This window comes from Miniopterus schreibersii (genome assembly GCF_964146895.1).
Source record: "Miniopterus schreibersii genome assembly, chromosome: 10".
Classification (NCBI taxonomy): domain Eukaryota; kingdom Metazoa; phylum Chordata; class Mammalia; order Chiroptera; family Miniopteridae; genus Miniopterus; species Miniopterus schreibersii.
The window spans coordinates 58,362,164-58,385,074 of NC_138110.1; the positions used below are offsets into that span (position 1 = coordinate 58,362,164).

General features: G+C 48.8%; 1 protein-coding gene across 3 annotated transcripts in view; it reads left to right on the forward strand.

Annotated features, from left to right (window-relative positions):
• MTCL2 (microtubule crosslinking factor 2) overlaps positions 1-22,911 on the forward strand; it is a 64,146-nt gene that overhangs the window by 20,948 nt on the left and 20,287 nt on the right. For 2 of the 3 annotated variants that reach the window (XM_081149753.1, XM_081149754.1), the window contains exons 3-7: positions 5,471-5,629; positions 15,778-15,840; positions 16,540-17,721; positions 19,472-19,612; positions 22,348-22,473. In XM_081149753.1, the coding sequence (XP_081005879.1) occupies positions 5,471-5,629; positions 15,778-15,840; positions 16,540-17,721; positions 19,472-19,612; positions 22,348-22,473 (1,671 nt within the window). The remainder of the gene's footprint in view (positions 1-5,470; positions 5,630-15,777; positions 15,841-16,539; positions 17,722-19,471; positions 19,613-22,347; positions 22,474-22,911) is intronic. The other variant, XM_081149755.1, reaches the window with a different exon arrangement.

Below are 22,911 nucleotides of genomic sequence, written 5' to 3' on the forward strand. Positions count from 1 at the left end.
TCAGCTCCCTGTTCTCAGAACTCAACCCAGTGTGATCAGAGGGATGTGGGAACTGGGAGAGGGACACCTGGTGCAGCCTGGGGCCCCTGGGGAGTCTTCCTGAAGAGGTGACATCTGAGCCAAGGCCTGAGGGAGAGGGCATGAGTCAGGAGGTGAAGGAGGAGTGCTGGAGAAAGGGGTCCCTGGAAGGGCAGGGGAGGTGAACAGTGAGTGCCAGCTCTGTGCAGGCTTCTGCAGCTCTGCTGTCTTACGTGCACAGTGGGATGATGGTCTGTTGTACGGATGAGGAAGCTGATTGTAGAAAGGTTATGTCTCAGAGTCCAAAGTACACCTCCACCTGAGAGGGCAGCCCCCGGGACAAATGATGGCACAAATATTCAAATGTCAGGCACTGGATTGGGAGCATGTGGGGTGAGGAAGAGCCGGGGAAGCCCAGAGGAAACTGAGTTTAGATCCAAGTAAGTTGGGGATTTCAGGCAGGGACAGAAAGTCAGCCTTAGAGAGATGAAGAAGGCTAGAGGATCTCTGGGGCTGGGAGCAGGCTGGCTCGGTTGTTAGGGGCCTGTATGGGAGGAGCTGAGAGCTCTGAGTGTGTGCGTGTGCGCATGCACGTGCCCCCCTAGTCCTGAGAGGGGGCCTCTGCAGCCTGGGTGTAGGGGAGGGGAGCAGCTCCTTCTGTTGGAATTTGAACTAGCCAATCAGCATCAACCTTGCCCCCACCCCTCCCCCTCCCTCCCAGCCCCTGCAGCTGGAGAGCTGAGCTCATCCGCACAGGCCTGGGCTGGATCCCTATGGCCACCTCACTTCTCCCCGTGTGCTGGAGATGTTTTGAAGGTCCTCAAAATGCTGACTTCCCTGGCATCTCCTGGGAGGGCTGATGGGCCCAGGTGGGGATGGGTCGGGGGCTGACTAGGAGGGTATATATACCAGGGGACTCTGTGACTTGCTCTGCTAGTTCCTACCTAGTCCATGCCCCAACTGGCCCCCACCTCTTGGGTCTTGGGGCTTCAGTTTCCCCTTCTGTTAAATGTAGGGCTTAGATCAACAAAATCTTCAGGGCTTTTGCAGCTCCAGTGGGTTTATTGAGCAGGTAGGTTATTGGTGAATGAAACCTCAGGCCTTGGTTCCCCCCTCTTATCCCCACCCCTTCCCTACCTCCCATTCCCTGCCAGGTTCTCTCACTCTCTGCTGGTCCTCACAGCTGACAGGACCCACAGAACCTCAGTGGGAACATTGCCTGACATGAGGAGGGCAGGGGCAGGGGCCAGAGACCTGTTCTTCTAATTGCTTGCTGTGTGGCTTTGGGTAAGCTCCTTCACATCTCTGAGCCTCAGTTTCTCCATGTGGAAAATGGAGAATAAAACTAGTCCCAGCCCCCTTCCCGGTTTGGCTCAGTGGGTAGAGAATTGGCCCACAGACTGAAGGGTCCCAGGTTCGATTCTGGCCAAAGGCACGTATCTTGGTTGCAGGCTCAATCCCCTGCCCTGGTTGGGGTGCGTGCGGGAGGCAACCAATAGATGTGTCTCTCTCACATCGATGCTTCTCCCTCTCTCTCTCTCTCTCCCTTCCACTCTGAAAAGCAATGGAAAAAATAGCCTCAGGTGAGGATTAAAAAAGAAAAAACAAAAAAATGGTCCCTACTTGTAGACATTTTTGTGAGGATAAGATGAAATAACTCAAGTAAAGAGAATGCTATGCACAAAGAGTGGCTCTGGATGCTCAGCAAAGGAGCAAATGTTGGTTGTGGTGTTGTTCGGGAGGACTTACAAGGCATGAATGAGTGGCTGGGGCAAGGGTGGGGAAGGAAAGGCCAGAATATCTCAACCTCCCTGGATGGATAAGAATCACCTGGAGGGCTTGTTCACAGTGCAGATTCCCACCCTCAGGGCCTGGGATCCTATGGAGAGTGTCAGGTTCATGAATCCCAGATGTAAATTTCCACCTGGAGGGACTCCTGTGGCAGACCCAAGACACATGTTTCCTTTCTTAGAAATAGATGTTGCTGGAGAAAAAGTTCTGGCTTTGGGTTTAATTCCTGAGTCACCCGGGCAGGTGCCTCCCTTCTTTGAGCCTCAGTATACTCATCTGTAAAATGGGTGTGGTTATTCCCACCAACCCAGGGTTCCTCCGGGGGGATTCAGTCACACAGAGCTTGATGCTGCCCTGCAGGGGAGTTCCTTAGTGAGAGTTCCCGTCCCCTTCCCTGAGGATTCAGAGTGACCTAGACACCCTGAGGCCCAAGAGCTCAAGGCAGATGGGCCAATCAGTGAGCTAGCCAGCAAGCAGGGCTGCTGTGGCCTGGAGGCTGCTGCTGGCATTTGGCAGGAGCCAGGCCCCAGCGCTGTAAACAGTGACCTCATGACTGAGGGCATTTGTTTACACTTTGGGGATTTGCCCTGGTTTCCGGAAGCTGCAGCTGCTTCGCCTCCAGTAGTGTCTCAGCCCCCCTACCATAGAAGAAGTTGGGAGGGCTAAGAGATGATCAAATGAGACAGGCAGGTGGGGGCCCTGTGAGCACCTGACAGTGTGAGCCTACTGTTGGGCTTACTGTTGATACTTTTATTGTTGCTATTAATATATTGTGTCATCCAGCTTTAGGCCAACAGCAGGGTTAGGTTGAGAGCAAGACTCTAGAATCTATTCATCTCATTTCAAATCTCAATTCTGTAGCTTCCTAGCTGTGTGACCTTGGGCAAGTGACCTTTCCTTTCTGAGCCTCGGAGTGGAAATAATAAAGCCCTTCCTGAGGGGATGAAAGGCACATGATATGTGCTCTGGGAGTGACAGCTGATTTTATAATCACCTGTGAAAGCCAAGAGGGCCCAGGACCACTGAGACTCAGAGAGGGGAGGAGACAGGCCCAGGCCACAAGGCTCCTTCCCTTCAGGCCAGCATGCTCTTTGCCCCCATAGGCCACCATTAGGAGCACAAGACTCTGGGATCCGAGATTAAGGGCTCTTTTGTCCACATTGGAGTTCTGTAAGCTGCCTGGAATTGGGCTTTTTAGCATTGCACCCCTCAAGGATGGGGAGGGGAGCACATGTGGAAGAGGATCTCATGGGAATCCTGTAGAATGCAACTGGGGATTCATGGAAGGAACGAAATCTATAGTCACTCAGGAACCCCAGAGGATCCAGGAATCTACATGGATCATGACTTGTTGGTGAGGAGCCAGTCACCTCCACAGGTTGAGGCCATAGTGGGGACAGAGCAACCCACCAGATGGAGAGGAGCTGGTCCGGGTAGGAACATAGTTGAAGAGGAGCCCTGACCCCCAACAGCTCCTCCCTCAATGGGGTAGGTGGTTGTGGGGAGCATCCCCAGCCAAGCTAGGGCAGGTGCAGCTCCCATATTTCATTTACTCCTTCATCTTTCTCAATTTTTGCTTGCTTGTTGTAGCCTTGGATTTGTTTGTTCATCCAATAAGCATTTATTAGGCACTTAGTATGTGCCAGATTCTGTGCTACCACTGGGACACAGAGATGTGAAGGAGCCCAGGTGTGGCCTGGGTCCTTGACCTTTGTCCCACCACTCCTGCCCCCAGGGCCTAAGCAGGATGAAAGAAAGAAAGAAACAAATGAACAATGAAGTCATGATTAGGACAGGGGTTCCCTGAGTCACCTAATAGCCTAAAACTAGGAACCATAGCCAGGAGCCTGGGGCTGAACATTTCCAGCAAAAACCCTGACATCAAACTTAAAAGGGAGGTTGTAGGGTATAGAGCCTAGTCAGATAAAATCAGTGCACTGAGGTGAACCAATAATCTTGACAATGCATTCAAAATTGTATTTTTTGAGCCACTAGCCCAAGTACTATGTCGTTTATTTCTCACTATAGCCCTCCCGACTAGGCTAAATCAACCCCCTTTTACTGATAACCAGACTAAGACTTTGAATGGTTAACTTGTCCTGAGTCACACACGGTGAGTGCTGGAATCAGACTAGAATCTAGTTTTCCCACCTGCAAAGTCCTGGCTCTGATAGTGAGGAATTGTTCCTCACTTTGCGGATGAGGAAAGGTTGGTGGCCCAGAGAGGCCTTGGGAGGATCCTCATGGGCCAGCTTCTGGCTGTCTTTGGAGATCTTCAGGGACAGAGAGAGGCAGTAGGCAACAGAGGGAGGGGAAGGCAGCACTGAATTTCCTCTCTGGCTGTTGTTTTTCCTGGCCTGCTTTGCACACTGCCAAGGGGTCTGTGCCGAGCTGGGCCTGAGCCCAGGGAGAGGGCAGAGCCAGGGAGCGCCCTCTTCCCTTCCGGCAGGGAGGAGGTGCCATGGTAATTTCCAAGACTGGCAGGCACAGAGAGCTGGGCTGTCTGCCCCTCTGTTGCTGGCAATGACATCGTACTCCTCGCAGAGGCCTGGCCACGCTGGTCCCTCAACCAAGTCCCTGGGGCTCCCCCATCTCGGCCCACAATAGCTTTGTGTGACCCTGAGCAAGTAAGTCACTTGCACGTTAAACTTCAGTTTCCTTGTCAGTAAAATGGGGACAGGATTGGGATGAAGATGAATGAATCTGGCACACAGTAGGTATTCAATCAGTGGTAGTACCTAGCCCACTCAGGGCTAGGTACTCAAAAGGGCCCTCCTTATTCCCAGAGGTCCCCTTTCCTTGCCTTTCACCCCCAGCCAGCAGGGGACAAGACAGAGGGTGTCCTCGAAGAAATGGTTGCTGTTGCTGCAGAGTCCTGGAGCCAGGATTGGAGTTTGCAGCTCTTTTAACTCCTGTCCAAGGGATGACTTGGACACCTGCCCGGGCTTTGTCATTTGGGGCCTGTTCTATATCCCAGACGATTGGAAACGGCCTTGAGGTTACATTGTGACCTCCAACCAGTCCTGCCCCTTCTGGGCTTCAGTTTCTCGAAGCAGCAGCCACCACTCGCCCCATGTTCACTATGCAGGCAGTGGGCCAAGCCTTCTGTGCAATAGCTGATTTAGTCCTGGCGGGCCTGTGAGGTTGGTGCAACTATTAGTGCACCCAGTTTGTATTTAAGGAGACTGAGGCGTAGAGTGGGGAAATGACTTGCCCAGGATCCCATGCTGGTCACTGGCAAAGGTGGGATGTAAATGGCTCTGGGGCTGCCCATCTTGCTCTGAGTTTCCCCTCTCTTTACAGTAAGCTTCTGGCCCAGCCACAGACTTTTGTGAGAGGCTGGGAGACACTTTTGGAAGCACCAAGGGGCCCCGGATAAATGAAAAGGCATTCCTAAGAATAGGAAGGCCCTTCACAGCTTTCGGGGGACTGAACTGTGACACAGACATAAGGAACATGGGGTGTCTGGGTTTCGGTTTTGGCTCTACTACTTCCTGGCTGTGTGACCTTTGGTGAGTTCCTTAACCTCTCTGTGTCTCGGTTTCCTCATCTGCTAACTGGGAGTGATGAGAGAACCTGCCTGCTCCGGGGTTGCTCTGTGGCTCAGGTGGGATGACCCCTGAGCCTGCGCATGCCCTGCTTATCCCCCACCCTTGCTCAGGTCTCTAAGGACATCTCTGTGAGGCTGCATAAGGAGCTCGAGGTGGTGGAGAAGAAACGGGTACGCCTGGAGGAGGAGAATGAGGAGCTTCGTCAGCGGCTCATCGAGACCGAGCTGGCTAAGCAGGTGCTGCAGACGGAGCTGGAGCGGCCGAGAGAGGTGAGGGCCCTGTCCATCCTGGGTAGGGCCAGGCGGGGGTGGGGTGGGCTGGTGCCAGCCCCACTCAGCCAGTGTCTCTGCACAGTTAGGCCTCCCTGGCAGAGCTGTTCATTCATTCATTCTTCCAGCACACATTTTCTGAGCGCCTACTGTGTACACTATGTGCTGACCACTAAGGACACAGTAGTGAGTGAAAGACATTCAGTTCCTGTCTCCAAGAGCCCACAGACTAATGAAGGACACAGTCATCCATCGCAGAACCACACCTATGAGGGAATTAACTGAGAAAACAGGCAGCTGTACCCAGCATGGGCCACCTTCTGTGCCTTAGTTTCCTCATACATCAAATGGGACAATGCCTCAAGCCATTGTGACGACAAGATGGAATGACTTATGTGCACATGCTTCAGGAACTGCTGGGCACTGCCACTCAGTGTAGGCATGGGCCTCTGACCAGTGTATCAATAGAGATTTTGGGACACAAGACACTTCCCGAATATGGCCCCCAGACACCAGCCTCTGTCTTCAATCATGCCAGTCCCTCCACCTGGCATATCCTTTCTTCCTCCTGCTGTTAGGCACCATGCTGCACACTTTATCTCAACAATTTTCATAAAGACCCAATGAGGTTTGATCTTACCCATTTTATGGATGAGAAAACAGTCCTTGAGAGAGGGACGGATGTCCTCAAGGTCACACAGGGCCCAGTGAGCTTTGCAGAATGCCGATTGGAAACCATCAGCCGAGGCAACCCCTAAGGGCTGGAATCCTCCAGATTCCAGGGGTTTATGTTCCAGGCAGCCTGGAGTAGCTCTGGCTCCAGAAGCATGGCTGGGCCTCAGCTGTCTGGCTGCTCATGTGGTATCCTAGGATCGTACATTGTTCTGGGGCACACGCCTCACCTTCCCCGAGGGCAGGCATGCCAGCATTCCAGGACTACTGAGACACGCAGCCCTGAGCTAGAACAGCCCTTCAGCTGCCCTTCCCTGGAGCGTGTCGGTGGGATGTGCCAACGACTTCTCAGTGTGGAGACGGGCCATTGCTGCTAAGGGCTGCTGTGGAGCCCTGTCCCTCTCCAGGGCTGGGTGGGAGGCCCCCTCTCTCGGGCAGCCTCCTGCCTCCCACAGCCTGTCCCAGAACACAGGGCATCATCTTCACATCTCATTGCTGCTACACTTGGTAGTGAAAAGGGGAGACAATTTGAGAAAGTGCCTTGAAGGTCAGCCTGTTCCTATGGTGACAGAGAGGAAACTGAGGCCCAGAGAGGGCCAGCAGCTTCCTGAGTTCACCCACCCTTTCCTTGGTAGAGACGTGCCTGAGGCCCTGAAGCCACTTCCCCTCTCTAAGTCTCAGTTTCTCCTTCTGTGGCATGAAGATAACAACAGTACCCAGCTGACGAGGTTGTGTGATTATTAGGAAGATTGGGCAACCATAGAGCAGTTCGAAGAGGTTAAAAAGAGTAAGGCAGTGTGGCTATTCCTGAAAAGGTGAAGCACAGGTTTACCCAGTAAGCCAGCAATTCCGCTGCTGGGTATAAAGCCAGGAATTGAAAGCAGGGACGCAAACAGATACTTATACCTCCGTGTTCCTAGCAGCATTTTCATAAGAGCTAAAAGTTAGAAGCAACCCAGGTGTCTACTGATGGACAGAGAGATACAGTGTCTGCATACAGTGGACTATTGGTCAGCCTTAAGAAGGGAGGAAACTCTGACACGGGCTACAACATGGATGAACTTGAAAGAAATTATGGTAAATAAAATAATTTATTTTATTTCCAGGCACAGAAGAACAACTATTATTCCACTTCTATGAGATATTTAAGGTAGTCAGATGCCTAGAGACAGAAAGTAGAACGGTGGTTACCAGGGACTGGAGAGAGGGGAGTGGAGGGTTACTGTTTAATAGGTACAAAGTTACAGTTTGGAAAGATGAAAAAGCTCTCGAGATGGATGGTGGTGATTGTTTATAGCAGTGTGAATATACTGAATGCCATGGAATTGTACACTTGAAAATGGCTAAAAATGGTAAATTTGTTATGTATATTTTGCCATCATAAAAGTGGTAAAACTGTTAAAATGGTAAATTTTATATTATGTATACTTTGCTACAATAAAAATAAATAAGGTAGACATTACCGTTGAAATTTGAACAACACAGGTTTGAATGGTGCAGGTCCATTTATACATGATTTTTTAAAAATAAATACTCTATTTTCTCTCCCTTACGGGTTTTCTTAATAATGTTTTTTCTCTAGCTTACTTTATTGTAAGAATAAAGTATATGATACATATTACATACAAAATATGTGTTCATCGATGGTTTCTGTTATCAATAAGACTTCTGATCAATAGTAGGCTATTAGGATTTTGTGGTGGTCAAAAGTTGTATATGGATTTTCAACTGCATGGGGCCAAGTCAGTGCCCCTAACCCCTTCATTATTCAAGGGTCAACTGTACGTATGGACATGGAAAGATCTCTAAGGTACATAGTTAAGCAGGAAAAGAAAGTTATAGAAGTATACATCTTGTGCAATCCCACTAATTATTTTGAAAAGCCATGCAAAACAAACTGGTGTTGAAACATGTATATGTATGTGCAAGTGCAGAACAAAAGTCAGGAGGAAACCCCACTGAACTGAAGAATTAGGCAGTGTGGGAGCAGGGTGGAGAATGACTTGCTTTTATACTATTAGTGCTGTAGTTAGGTTGGTTTTTGGTTGTTTTTCTTAAAATATGTTTTTATTGATTTCAGAGAGAGGAAGGGGGGGAGAGAGAGAGAGAGATATCAGTGAGAAGAGAGAGTCATTGATCAGCTGCCTCCTGCATGCCCTCTACTGGGGATTGAGCCCACAGTCTGGGCGTGTGCCCTGACCAGGAATTGAACCATGATCTCCTGGTTCATAGGTTGACTCTCAACCACTGAGCCACACCAGCTGGGCAGGTTGGTTTGTTTTTTAACAATAAGAATGTATTTGAGTATTACTTGTGAAATCTTAAATGCTGTCAAGCAGGTAAAGGGCCCTTTGTGGTGCCTGGCCCACAGTGTGTGGTCAAGAAACATTGGTTTACTGCCTTTTTGAAGGCAATGCCAGCAAAGCTGGTCTAGCCCTCCCTGATGTGCCTCTTGATGTCTCGGGATCTGGGCAAGGAGGCGTGGCCCTGTGTTTATTTGCTGATTGCCCTCTCCCTCCTCCCTCTGCTCCTGACATGGTTTCTATGGAGACGAGGGTCCCTTAGTAATTCTTCTGCCAGAGCATTATCAAGATCTGCCTTTGCCATCCTGACAGGTTGCTGTGGCGATGCTGTCACCCGGCTGGGAACAGGAGCCCCTGGCCTGAGCTGATGTAGTTGCCATAGAGATTGCTCTTTGCTGGGAGAAGGGAGGGTGGCCAGCCCTAGCCATGCTCTGTGGTGGCACCACTGCCCAGCAGGGCTGCAGCGCTAGGATCATAACACCAGCCCCTCCCTTGTCAGTAGCATTCCCCCTCCTTGTATTTTAGGCAGAAAGCCAATATCAGTGTTGATGTGGTTTATTATAATTTAGCTGCTATGTCTGAGGGCTTGCTCTGTACCAGGCACTACAGCGAGCATTTTATGTACAGCCTCACATTGTGTAACAACAGCTCCCAATGTATGTAGTGTTGTCAAGTTTTATAGCTGGTAATCTTGGTAATTTTTATATTGCAATATAATCCATGTATCATAAAAGTCACCATTTTAAAGTGTACAATTCAGTGTTTTAAAATATATTCATAATGTGCAATTCCAGAACATTTCTGTTGTCCCCAAAAGAAACCCTGTACCTGTTGGCAGTTGCTTCTGGTTCCCCCTTCCCTGCAGCCCATGGCACCACTACTCTACTTTCTGTCTCTATGGATTTGACTGTTCCGGGCATTTCACACAAATGGAATCATGTAATATGTGAGTTTATCTGTGTTGAAGCAAGTGTTAATATTTCACACTTTTTTATGACCAAATAATAACCCTTTGTATGGATATAGCACCTTTTGTCTGTCCACTTATCAGATGATGGACATTTGGGTTGCTTCCACTTTTTGGCTGTTACAAATAATGCTGCTATGAACATTTGTATACAGGTTTCTGTGTGAATATTTATTTTCAGTTCTCTTGGGCACATACCCAGAAGCAGACCTGATGTATATAGATAGGATTGAGGGGAAAACAAAGATAGGATTCCAACTCATGGCTCTCTACCTCCCAAAGCCACACCAACTCTTATGGTGATGCCCCTGCCTTCCTTGCCCCATCCAGGGGCCTTCCTAGGACCCTGCTGTGTTCCCAGAACCTCCAAAGAAGCTGCTCATTCCACTGAGTACCCCCTATCTGGCACAGACTTCTGGTGCCCATTCCCCCTCTGATGGGATAGGGAGGGCGCTGACCATGCGGTCAGATTACCTGGGTTCAAATCTCACTTCTACTGACCTTGTCACCTGATGCAGCCTAGCCCTGGTCTGTGTGGTGCATGGCAAACGTGAACTTGGATTCACATGGGCCTGAGTTTGAATTCTGACTTTGTCACTTATTTGCAAATAACTGTAACGCTGGGCAAATCGTGTTAACTGTTCATTTATAAAATGGGAATAGTAATCCATACTTCTCAGAGGTTTTTGTGAGAATTAATGAAGACAAGCAGATAAAGTGCTTAGCAGGAATAGGGGCTTGGTAAATACTGATTGTCATCATCACCCAGAGTGATGTCTGGAGAAGCCTTTACTTTAGTTCAATCAGCATGTTTCTGCTGCCTTTGGCAAGGAGCTCCCTTGTACCTAACTGTGAATTGCCCATGGAAGGAGTGATTACATTGCAAATCAACACCAGCAGTTGGCAGCCTCTGTCCCAGGGACTTTTGATTTGGGGCTCATGCCTACACCAGTGTTTCCCCCCACCCCCACCCCGCCAGTGGTCCCCTCCAGCCAGGAGCCACTTGGCCTCTCTGGAGGAAGAATGCCTCAGTCTTTGAGAGGCACCCCACCCCAGGTCCCCCTAGAGTAAATTTTCCACACACAACACAGTCTGTTTTCAGTGAGTCCTTTCCAAACATCCCCTCCAAGTTTGGTGAAAATCTATCCTGCTGTTTTGGCAGAAGGTTCATTTTATTCCTTGAAGGTTGGTCTTTGTTCCTGGGCAACATGGGAGTATGGAAGGTGTTAGAGGGCAGGAGGCGCCTTCAGACCTGTGCCCAGGCGGCCTCTCTGTGCAAGCTGGAGGGGCTCTGCTCGTCTCCTGCAGGGCAAGAGAGGACAGAGTTCATGGTCCTCCTAAGAACCGTTAGACCAAGAGCATTTAGAGGCACCATGGTAGCTGCTCAAAGGCGTCCTTCTGAGTTGCCTGTGGGTGGGGAAGCCCCTGCTACATACCAGGTCAGAGAGTGTTCCCTCGGGGGCTGGCAGTAGTGATTGGCATTCCTGTTGGTGACCAAGCACAGTCCTGCTCTGTGCTGTTCCACCCTCCCAAGGCCCAGGGCCAGAACATCTGCCCCTGGGGGCTCCACAAAGGGGCTCTGGCTCCTTGAGGGGCAGCACAACTCCCCAGGCTGCCTGGCCAGCTGCTGCCCTGCAGAGGGGAGGAGGCTGTGCTCTGTGAGTCTGCCTTGTTTTCCCTCCAGAGCTGCAGAGCAGTGGGGGAGCCTACATGGCTTAGACAGGGTAGGGGAAGGAGCAGTTCCAACCGCAAAGGCTGGAACCACTGTGATCCTGAAAAGGTTTGCTGCTTCCCTCTGATCTGCCCACTGTCCTTTCCTTCTGGAGAGGTTCTAGCCACTCAGAGCTCCCTGTTGGCCTGTTGGAAGGTGTTCAGTGACTTTTCTTGGGGGAAGTACATTTCAAAAACATGTTACTATGAACTTTCCCACCCAACAGGTAAAATATGCTTAGTAGAGAAAGACTAGAAAATACAAGCATGTGAACCATAAGGAGAAAAAATTCGCCTGTAATTCAGTATTCAGAGGGAATTACTCTGAGCAATTACCAAATTACTGCCTCCTGCACGCCCCTTACTGGGGATTGAGCTCGCAACCCGGGCATGTGCCCTGACTGCGAATCGAACCATGAACTCCCGGTCCATGGGTTGGCGCTCAACCACTGAGCCACGCCTACTGGGCTGTTTATGTGCATTTTTTTTAACTAAAAAGGTAATATTTGCTCAGTGAAGCAAAACTATCATTACAAAGGCACATGAAGGTGTGCCAGGCGTACTTCTGAGGATGGATAGGCAGACTCTAGTTGGACTGGTTGCCTTGGGCAGGAGAACTGGTGAGGGGTTCACTGCATTACTTTCTGTACTTTTTGAAGTTTGAATGCATTATCCAAAAAAAAAATAGAAATAATAACAGCCATACATAAAAGAAGAAAGCCTCCCTTTACCACCTCCCTCAATTCTACTCCTAACTGAGCCTAACCCATGATTAGCAGTTTGGTTTGTATCTTTTTTTTTTTTTGATTATTTTTCATAGTTTGTATCTTTTCAGGCCTCTCTCTATGCTCATACACTGTATATTTTCTCTCTGTTTTTAAAAAAGTAAAGATGGGATTATATTATATGCACAGTTCCTGTAACAAAATAACGTAGCACGAACACAGACTGTTGTTTTACAGTGCTGGATGTTTTGGGGTTTTCTTCTGGCTAAGGTGCTTATTAAAAAAATCAAAGATCACAGAGTCAAGTAAACATAGGAAGGAAAGAAAGTCTAAAAGAACACCATCTATTTCAGTATTTTAAACACAGAGCCAAAGGTCAAGAAAGAGCTCCAGCCGACCAGCAGCTGTGGTCACCCTCAAGTTGGGTAGGAGAAGGGGTGGAGGCACCCAGGGGGATTTCTGCTTTTTTAGCATGGTCTAGATTTACAGTAAGAATGTGTTTTTGTGTATTTATTTATTTTTAAAAATATTATGTAATAAATTTTTCTTTTAAATGCTGGAGGACCATGTCCTCCCTCCAAAAAAAAACATGTGGGGGAACAAAAGTGCAAAATGCAAGTTTCCTGTATCCTTGTTGACAGCCTGGTGTCTGTTCTTCAGACTTCCCCCCACCCCCATGCACACATATAAACACACATCTTATTTTTATAAAAATGGTAACATGCTTTCTTATTTTAATAACAGCTTTATTGAGATATAATTTACATACCATAAAGTTGGCTTTTTAAAAAGTATGCAGTTCATTAGTTTTAAGAATATTCAGAGTTGTACAGCTATCTCAGCTCTCTAATTCCAGAACATTTTCATCACCCCCAAAAGAAACCCCGGGCCCATCATAGTCACTCCCTGTTCCCCCCTGGCAACCACTCATCTGTCTCCTTTCTGCCTTTGTGGATTTGCCTGTTCTGGACATTTTGTGCAAATGGGATCGATCATACACTGTGTAGCCTTTTGTGACTGGCTCCTTTCACTTAGCGTGATGTTTTCAAGGTACATGCGTGTTGTAGCTTGTGTCAGGACGCCACTCCTTTCGGTGTTGAACAGTATTCCCTGTGTGGACGAGCTACATTTTGTTTACCCTTCATCGGTTGGTCGACACTTGCATTGTAGATTTTGTTTTGCAGGTTTTTTCTTCCCTTTGCCAGATGTCTGAGAGACTTTACCGTGTCAGTGAATCTCCTTCTCCCTCCATCGTTTTTAATAGCTTTGAGCTTTATGTTATTTCATTCCTTCATGTGTCTGTGATGGCTGGGACCTCTCAGTGCCTTTGGAGACCCCTGGCTCCCCTTCCTGTCACCCACTTCCTCCAGGGAGTCTGCAGTGCATGAAGAGGCTGTGGTCACCTCATCCTTGGCTCAGTGTTGTAGATGATGAAATGGAGTTTCTGGGAGAGGAAGGGGCTCACCCAAGATCATAAACTCAGTGTTGTGGGGTTCTCGGAGTTCAGCTTCCTGGCGAAGTCACAACCCTTCCCACTTAGCTTGTTGATTAGCAAGCTTAGATCTTCAACCTGGAGCCCTCACCTCAGCCACGCCACATGGGGGTCTCCCTCAGAGCATCCCTTCCTACACCCCATTTGTGGGAGGTTGGGAGGGTCGCTTTGTGGCTCTCACCCCACAAAACAAGTCTTGGCACCCACTGTCTGAAATATCAGCCTCCATCCCGGCTTCATTTGCATTTCAAAAGGTCTCTTTAGGGTTTAATTGGACTTGAAGATATACTTAAGAGCCCATCTGGAGTTCAACTTGCTGGCTCTGTGGTTTCTACTTGGGCTGCACATTAGAATCTCTTGGGAAGCTATTTTTAAAATACTGATGTCTGGGACCTACCCCCGACCAGTTATATCAGAATCTTAGGGGGTGGGACCTTTAAGTTCCCTCCCTAGGTAATTCTCATGTGCACCCAGATTTTGAACCACTGTGCTACCTCATCAAAGAAGGCACATTTTTTCCTTCCAAGTCCTTGGAACTAGAGCTTGAGCTATTTCAAGAACTGGTCCCAGGGCAGCTATGGATTTGCTCTGGGACCTCACTCTCACCTTCAGTAAAGGGGGGGGCTTGGATTAAATCAGTCATTCTCCCCTTCAGGGCATGTATTCAAACCTCACCAGAGCATTCTCAAAAAATACCTGCCCAACCTGAAAAGTCAGAAGCAACCTAAGTGAATCACCCCGCTGGTGGGAAGACGTGTTTAGCAGAACCATGCATCTAACTGAATGACTTAAATATTGAGAAACTTCAGTAATGATTATTGTAACCTTTCCCCCTCAAATTCCCCTCCATAGGACGTGTGCCATTGTGCATTCTTGCCAGAGATACATGAGCATTCCTGGTTGTCCGTAGCTTCAGTAGAACGTGTTGTGAGATGTTTGGATTTTTGCCAATCTGATAGATGAGAAATGGTATCTTAGCGTAGATTCAATTAACATTTCTCTATTGAACAGCGTTGAGCATCTTCCTATGGTTAGGAGCCATTTACCTTTTCCTGAGAACTGTTTTTCATATCACTGCCCTATTTTTCTGTAGGTTTGTTGGCTTTTTTATTCTCTATTCGGTGAAGCTCTTTACCTATTTAGGATATTAACCCTTTGTCAGCGTTACGAATTGCAAATAGTTTTCCTGGTTTGTCATTTATGTTTTTACTTTTCTTAAAGTGTATTTTTTTCCATGTAGATTTTGCTTATCTGATCAAATGTATCGATTTTCGATTTTCTTCCCCTGTCGCTTCTGGATTTTTGAGTCATGACCGTTGTTAGTCTCATTTTGCTTTAATTGGCATGCAGACTTTTACAACTTAATTTGAGATCAGTCCCTCATCATTTCCAAGTCTCCTGTGAAATTTTGACTTGCTGTGCTCATATTTGTTCATTCCGAATTTGAGTCCCACAGGAACGGTAGTTCTGTGAGGATAGGATTTCCCCTGAGAAAGAGCTGTGCATTCAGAGACTATTTATTGGAAGAGGCCCCTTGGGAATAAACCATCAGGCAGCGAGGCAGAGGGAGAAGGTGGGCTGTGGAGCCTTCCCACCAGTGGCTCAGCCGATCTCATGGGGAGTTCTGGAGCTCAGGTGGCCCTTTAGAGCTGTCCTGAGTTGAGGCAAGGGAGCATGGACCAGTCATTGGATGTGGACCTTCCTCAGCCAGTGGCTATTGCTGGGAGGGGGACTCAGCTTTGAGATCTTAGTTGGGGGATGGGACGAGTGCCCCAGTCCTAAAGAGGGGATCTGGACAGAGCATTCTCCCCAAATACCAGTCTGTCTTGGTCCCTGCTGTGCTCTCTACACCTTTCTGCATCTAGCACGTAATAGGTGCTCAGGAAGTGTTTGGCAAATGAATGAAAGACAAACAAGAACAGAAACCCAGGTATTGGGGTCTTAGCTCAGGCCAGCTGGATCACAGTGTGGTGGTGGGAGAGAGGAGAGGCACCCTGGGCAGGTGTGTTCAGAATCATCTCAAGTACTTCTGGCCTGTCCCCCATCATCAACCCTCTGGGTGGTCTTGAGAGCACCTCTGGCTCAGCAGGTGGTACTGGGCAAGGCCTGGAGATGGCTGGGCTGGGCTGGGCTGGGCTGGGCTGGGCTGGGCTGGGCTGGGCTGGGCTGGGCTGGGCTGGAGAGGGCCCCTCAGTGAAACCGTAGCATCTGTGACTTCTCTTTGGATGCACATCACCCTCATGAGCTTTCAGTGCTGATTTTTTAAAATCTTCCTGCAGCATTCCTTGAAGAAAAGAGGAACCCGTTCCCTGGGGAAGGCAGACAAGAAGCCTTCGGTGCAGGTACTTCCCAGCAGCTCCCATAGCCGCCAGTGCCACCACCACCGGCAGGTTTTAGTCTTAAGGCTTAAGGCCTAACTCCAAGTGGCCTGGGGGGGTCCCCACTGATGCTCACCCCTCTCCAGCTTTTACCCCATCCTCCCCTTGTTCCTTGTTCCTTTTCTTAGCTTCACCGCCCACTTCACTTCCCAAAACCATACCCTGAACCCGTGATGCTCACACACTTCAATAGGTAAAATGCTATATGTAGCATAGGCCAGGTGTACAATACAGTTAGCCTTTGGTGGTCCCGGATTCTCAGGGTGCCAGGCGCTTTTCATACATTATCTCATTTAATCCTCCCCATGGCTCTGTGAGGGAAGGAGTGCTATTATCCCATTTTACAGGTGAGGAAACTATCATAGTAATGGTGGTAGGTAGTGGTAGTAACAGCAATAGTTACCTTGGCAAAAAAAAAAAAAAATGTCGCCTACTCCAGGAAGCCCTCCTGGACTTCCCAGGCTATGTGTGGTGCTCCATCCTTGCTGCTTTATCAGTGTTCCCCTCTCTGCTTCTCTCTGGACCCCCAACTCCTTGAGGGTTGAGGCTTCCTCTGCTTCAGTCCTGTGTCCCCAGCACATAGTTGGTGTTCCTGGAAATGCTGTGGCTGGTATTGAGTCTCCCAAAACTAACCTCTCTGTCCCCGTGCCCGTTGGGCCCCAGGAGGACAGCGCAGACCTGAAGTGCCAGCTGCACTTTGCAAAGGAGGAGTCAGCCCTCATGTGCAAGAAGCTCACCAAGCTGGTCAAGGAGAACGACAGCATGAAAGAGGAGCTGCTCAAGTACCGCTCACTCTATGGCGATCTGGACAGTGCCCTGTCGGCCGAGGAGCTGGCAGATGCACCCCACTCGCGGGAGACCGAGCTGAAGGTGCATCTGAAGCTGGTGGAGGAGGAGGCCAACCTGCTGAGCCGCCGCATCGTGGAGCTGGAGGTGGAGAACCGAGGCTTGCGGGCCGAGATGGACGACATGAAGGACCACGGTGGCAATGGTGGGGGCCCGGAGGCGCGCCTGGCCTTCTCCGCGCTGGGTGGCAGCGAGTGCGGGGAGAGCTTGGCAGAGCTGCGGCGGCACTTGCAGTTCGTGGAGGAGGAGGCGGAGCTGCTGCGGCGTTCCTCGGCCGAACTCGAGGACCAGAACAAGCTACTGCTGAGCGAGCTGGCCAAGTACCGTTCTGAGCACGAGCTGGATGTGACACTGTCGGAGGACAGCTGCTCCGTACTCAGCGAGCCCTCGCAGGAGGAGCTGGCGGCCGCCAAACTGCAGATCGGTGAGCTCAGTGGCAAGGTCAAGAAGCTCCAGTATGAGAACCGCGTGCTCCTGTCCAACCTGCAGCGCTGCGATCTTGCCTCCTGCCAGAGAACGCGGCCCATGCTGGAGACGGACGCCGAGGCGGGGGACTCTGCCCAGTGCGTGCCCGCTGCCCTTGGCGAGGCCCATGGCCCCCACGCCACCCGGCTCTGCAGAGCCAGGGAGGCCGAGGCGCTGCCTGGTCTGAGGGAGCAGGCTGTCCTGGTCAGCAAGGCCATTGATGTCCTGGTGGCTGATGCTAACGGTTTCTCCGCTGGCCTCCGCCTGTATCTGGACAATGAGTGTGCTGACTTTCGGCTGCATGAGGCCCCTGACAACAGTGAGGGCCCCAGGGACACAAAGCTCATCCATGCTATCCTGGTTCGACTGCGCGTGCTCCAGCAGGAGCTCAACACCTTCACCCGGAAGGCAGATGTGGTCCTCGGGAGTTCTGCCAAGGAGCCACAAGAGCTCTTCTCGTCCCTCACCCCCTTGGGCTCCCAGGGGCCCTCCAAGGAGATTCTTCTGGCCAAAGACCTTGGCTCAGACTTCCAGGTAAGGTGTCCCAGCCACAGGTCCTGTTACTTTTTTTTGATAGGAACTTTTTTTCTGAGCCATAACATACAGACAGCTACACAAAGCACAGGTGTAGAGCTTAGGATTTTTCCAAGGTGAGCACATTCATATAATCATTGCACAGAACAAGAACTAGAACATGACCAACACCCCAGAAACCCCTCCTCATGTCCCCTTCTAGCCACAACACCCGCTCCCAAGGGTAGCCTCTTAATTCAAAGTGTTTCAGGAGTACCTGAGTAAAAAACAAAAGCCTCCTCCTCACTGCTGCTCACTCCCTCTGGGCACTGCTTTAAACAGTCTGGAGCAGCTCTGGCCAATGCAGTGGCCACTAGTCACATGTGGCTACTTAAGTTTAAATTAATAAAATTTACATACAATTGAAAATTTATTTCCTCAGTTGCAGTAGCCACATTTTAAGTGCTCAGTAGCTGCATGTGTCAGGTAGTGCAGACCTAGAATATTCCATCACCACAGCATGCCCTTCTAAATCTTTCTCTACATCTACTCTTATATATTTGTTTTCACCCAAATTGTCTTTTGTTACCACACAACTTATTTTTCTCATGTAATGTACCTATTGGCTTATTTACTTATGATGTCGTATTTATTGTTCATACACTTTGTGCTCAGTGCTGGAGGTACCATGTTAAGCAAAAACAGATATGAGTCCTGCCCACCCCCCACCCCCACCTCCGCCTGTATCATCTAGTGGGGAAGAGAGATGTTAATTAAAAGATGTCAAGGAATGTGGAATGACAAACTGAGATGAGGGCTCGCAAGGAAAGGTACTTGGTTCAGTGAACAAGGAACTTGACCTAAACCCTGGGTCAAGGAAGGCCTCTGAGCTGAGCTGAGATCAGAAGGATGGGTTACCAGGGGAAGAGTGTTCTGAGCAGAGGGAGCAGCCTGTGCAAAGGCATCATGGCCAGAAGGAGCATGGTGTGTCCAAGAACTAAGAGAAGGAATGAGGCTGGACTGCAGAGAGCATCGGGAAGGTTGGAGCTTCACCCTAGGAGCAATGGGATGGGCCTTGCCATGTCTGTACAGAAAGATTTAGCTCTTTCATTTTCAAGGTACAACAGCGTAGTGGTGCCATAATTTCTTTAATTGGTGCCCTGTTGATCTGGCTTGATCTTGCTATTTTAAGCAAGCGGACTACCCCTTGTTAGGTCCCCTTCTTGACTCTTCTAGAGCAGGAGTGGGGAACCTTTTTTCTGCCAGGGCCATTTGGATATTTATAACATCATTTGCGGGCCATACAAAATTATCAGCGTTAAAATTAGCTATGAATAAAGCTCCTAGATTTATTGAATTTCAAGTCCTGCCTACAGCTGCCTTCGCAGCACCAGACCAAATGATAGGGCCCTCAGGCCAAACGTTCTCCACCCCTGTTCTAGAGATAGGAATGAGCTGGGCCACACATGTGGTAGGACAATTGAGGCTGGCTCAGAGGTTTGTGCACAAGACAGACATTCACAGAATCAGTGTTTTACTTACCACTTACCTAGTCATTCATCCTTTCAACAAATATTCATTCAGTGGTTGCAGTGCCCTAACCAGGGCTTGGGCTGGGCTACAGAGGTGAGTCCATCTGGGTCCCATCCCTCAGGGGGGTGATCAAAGCCTCTTATGGAGCCCAGACGCCTGGGTGGGGTTGTTTCTGGCACCCTTTGGGCCTGTCCCCTTGGTTATCTGTGGTCTCTTCTGCCTGTGCCTCTGGGTGCAGCCACCTGACTTCAGGGACCTGCCTGAATGGGAGCCCAGGATACGAGAGGCCTTCCGCACTGGTGACTTGGACTCCAAGCCTGACCCCAGCCGGAGCTTCAGGCCTTACCGAGCTGAAGACAATGATTCCTACGCCTCTGAGGTGGGCCTAGGCCTGAGCAAGCAGGGGGCCGGGTAGGAAGAGGGTGGCTGGGGCTTCCCAAAAGCAATGGGATCCATGGGGAATCTTAGCGGTGATGATATGGGTTTTGAGTATTCCATTTAAAAAAAATTTTTTTTTTTTAAATATATTTTTATTGATTTCAGAGAGGAAGGGAGAGGGAGAGAGAGAGAGAAACATCAGTGATGAGAGAATCATTGATTGGCTGCCTCCTGCACGCCGCCCACTGGGGATCGAGCCCATAACCCGGACATGTGCCCTGACCAGCCAGGCTGAGTATACCATTTTGTTTCAAGCTTCCTGGAAGCCAGGACAAAAAGGGAAACAAGGAAGTTTGGGCCATTCTCATGGCCTAATAAAAGGAAGCTTATAAACTCAGTTGAAGAAATTAATTTTTTTTTCTCCTATACTAAATTCTGGGAGTCAGTAATTTGTGGCATTTAATGGAACCACTAATTTATATACAGGAAGGCAGCAGTCTCTAAGTCAGGCTGACATGGCTCAAATCGTAGGTCCACTATGTACTGTCTGTAAGTCACTGGACCTCTCTGATCCTTAGCTTCTCACCTTTAAAATAAAAGTGATCTCTCATACTGTTGTTAAAAGGATTAAATATACAAAAAAAGCCTTAGCTTATGGCTGGTCCATACTGGGTGAGGATCAGGAGGGGGTGATGACACATCACTGGGCCTCAGGAGACCTAGCATTGTGGCTGTGTGACCTTGGGCACGGCAAGGTCTTAATCTGACTGCAGCTTTCCCATCTGTAACATGGGAGGATTCGAGTTGGCAGTGGCTGTAGAATTGCCAGGATTCTCTGGTCCTTGAGGACTTCTGAGTTGGTTCTGAGCCCCTCCCAAGCCTGCTACTGAGCCTCTCCTTAGCACTTCATAATGAACCTGAAGCAGGGAAAGGCTCCTGTAGACTAGGTGGGACCTCCCTGAGATTCCTGAACCATGGAGAGCCCCAACCTGAGCACCCTTTTCTACTGAGCATCCCTGGGAAGGCAGTTTTGGAGTCCCAGGAAGGCCAGTCTGCACCTATGCAGAGTGAGTAGCCCCCTTGAAGTTGAAGGACCAAATTCTCTAAGGGGCCTGAGTTTCTTAGCAGCCATGGCAAAAAGGGAAAAATCTTGAGGAACTTGGTTCTCATTTTCTGAGAAAAGGAAATAGGCCAGCTCATCTGCAGAGAAAATAATTTCCTGCATGCATTCCATTACTGTTTCATTAACCCACTGTTTATTGAGCAATTACAATTTTCCAGGCACCGTGTTGGGTACTGAGTTCAGGGAGAATGCCAGAGACAGCAGATCTAGCCCTGCAAGGATTTTTAATACAAAACCGATTTACTTCAAGTCAGTGCCTTCCATTGCTAAATTTCCACATTATTGGCCAGATAATAAATGTGTATTTTTTCACAGAGGGACATCTTGCCACGCCTGAGAAGGTTTTATGTAAGAATGGAACTGACATTTCCTTTTTTTCCCTCCTGCTTAACATGACAGCATAAAAATTTCCCTGTTACTAGAAATACATTTAAAAAAATTTTAAGTGAAGCATAACGTACATACAGAAAAGCACTTGTAAGTGGACAGCTCAAATAACATCCACAAACTGAACACTCCTGTCAGCAAGCAAATGAGTAAACAGCATGGCCTAGCATGACCTGCTCCCAGGAGCTCCCTGGGTCCTCTTCTAGTCACCCTCCTGACTGCTGACAGAATGGATTAGCTTTGCCTGTTTAACCAAAATACGGATAAACACAATTTCCCCGGAAAATGTAGTTTTATTGTCTTTTGTTTAAGACTTTATTACATAGTTATTTTAACAGCAAATAGCTACAACAAAGTCCCTAAGCACCATTGCATAAAGATATAAAGAAGAGTCCAGCCGGTGTGGTTCAGTGGTTGAACGTCAACCCATGAACCAGGAGGTCAGGGTTCGATTCCCGGTCAGGGCACATGCCCGAGTTTCAGGCTCGATCCCCGGTAGGGAGCATGCAGAAGGCAGCCCATCAATGACTCTCATCATTGATGTTTCTGTCTCCCTCTCCCTTCCTCTCTCTGAAATCAATAAAAACATATTTAAAATAAAAAAGCTTAAGCTCTGCACATACATTAAAAAAAAAGATGTAAAGATAGCCAAGAGCACAAGATTATCACATGGTTAACCACTGTTAACATTCACTGTGTCCATGCCCTTGATGTTTTTCTATTGAGATATATATCTTTTAAACTGTTTATTGAAGTATAACATAATAACAGTATACATTCAATAATATGGTAATATACATACAATAAAGGACACCATCCTTAAGAGTATAGTTAATGGATTTTTACCTTTGTATAGACCCATTAAACACATATTGATCCTCCTCATTATTATCTGTTTGTAAACTTTTGCAATTAAAAACAATGAGACAATGAACATTTTTGCATATCAAACTCAGTTTCCACAGTATATTTTCTTCAAGTAAATTTCTAAGAGAGACATTATCAAGTTAAAATTATAATAGATTTTGTGTGCACTGCTTTGTCTAATCATCATTACAACCTGCTGAGATAGGGTCAGCTATTGTGCCTGATTTGTACTTGAGGACAGCTTGGGTCTGACTTGGGACAGCTGTTGCTCCCCTACCACTGTCATCCTCTGACCACAGCTTCAAGCCTCCTCTTGCTCCCTCCCGCCTCATTATTCCTGTCCTTCATCCCTGCCCCAGATCAAGGAGCTGCAGCTGGTGCTGGCCGAGGCCCACGACAGCCTCCGGGGTCTGCAAGAACAGCTCTCCCAGGAGCGGCAGCTGCGGAAGGAGGAGGCTGACAACTTCAACCAGAAAATGGTCCAGGTGTGTGGTGCTCACTGCCCTCCCTACACTTACACCAGCCTCCCTTCCCTGAACTGAAGGCAGAAACCTCAAAGGTCCACAAGTCTTCAGAAGGCAAAAATGCCAGGGAAACCCAAGTTTTCCTGCCCCTTGATGCACTCAGTTGTGGGGTGTCACTGTGCGTGCAATTACGCATTAGCTGGGCTGGGCTCGGCTGGAATCGGGCTTGTCAATGGCTGCTGGAGTGACGTCAGGCCAACCCTGTCTCCTCCCTGGGTCTCAATTTCCCATCTATTGGAAGTACTGCCCCCATCAGAACTGAAAACCTGTAGCCAAAAGGCCATAGGCCTGGCTGGTAATCAAGATGATAGTCCTGCTAATAGAAAGCATTTAATAAGCCCTTACTGTACATCAGGCCTGTGCAGTGCATGTTTTACACATTATGTCCTTTAATCCTCT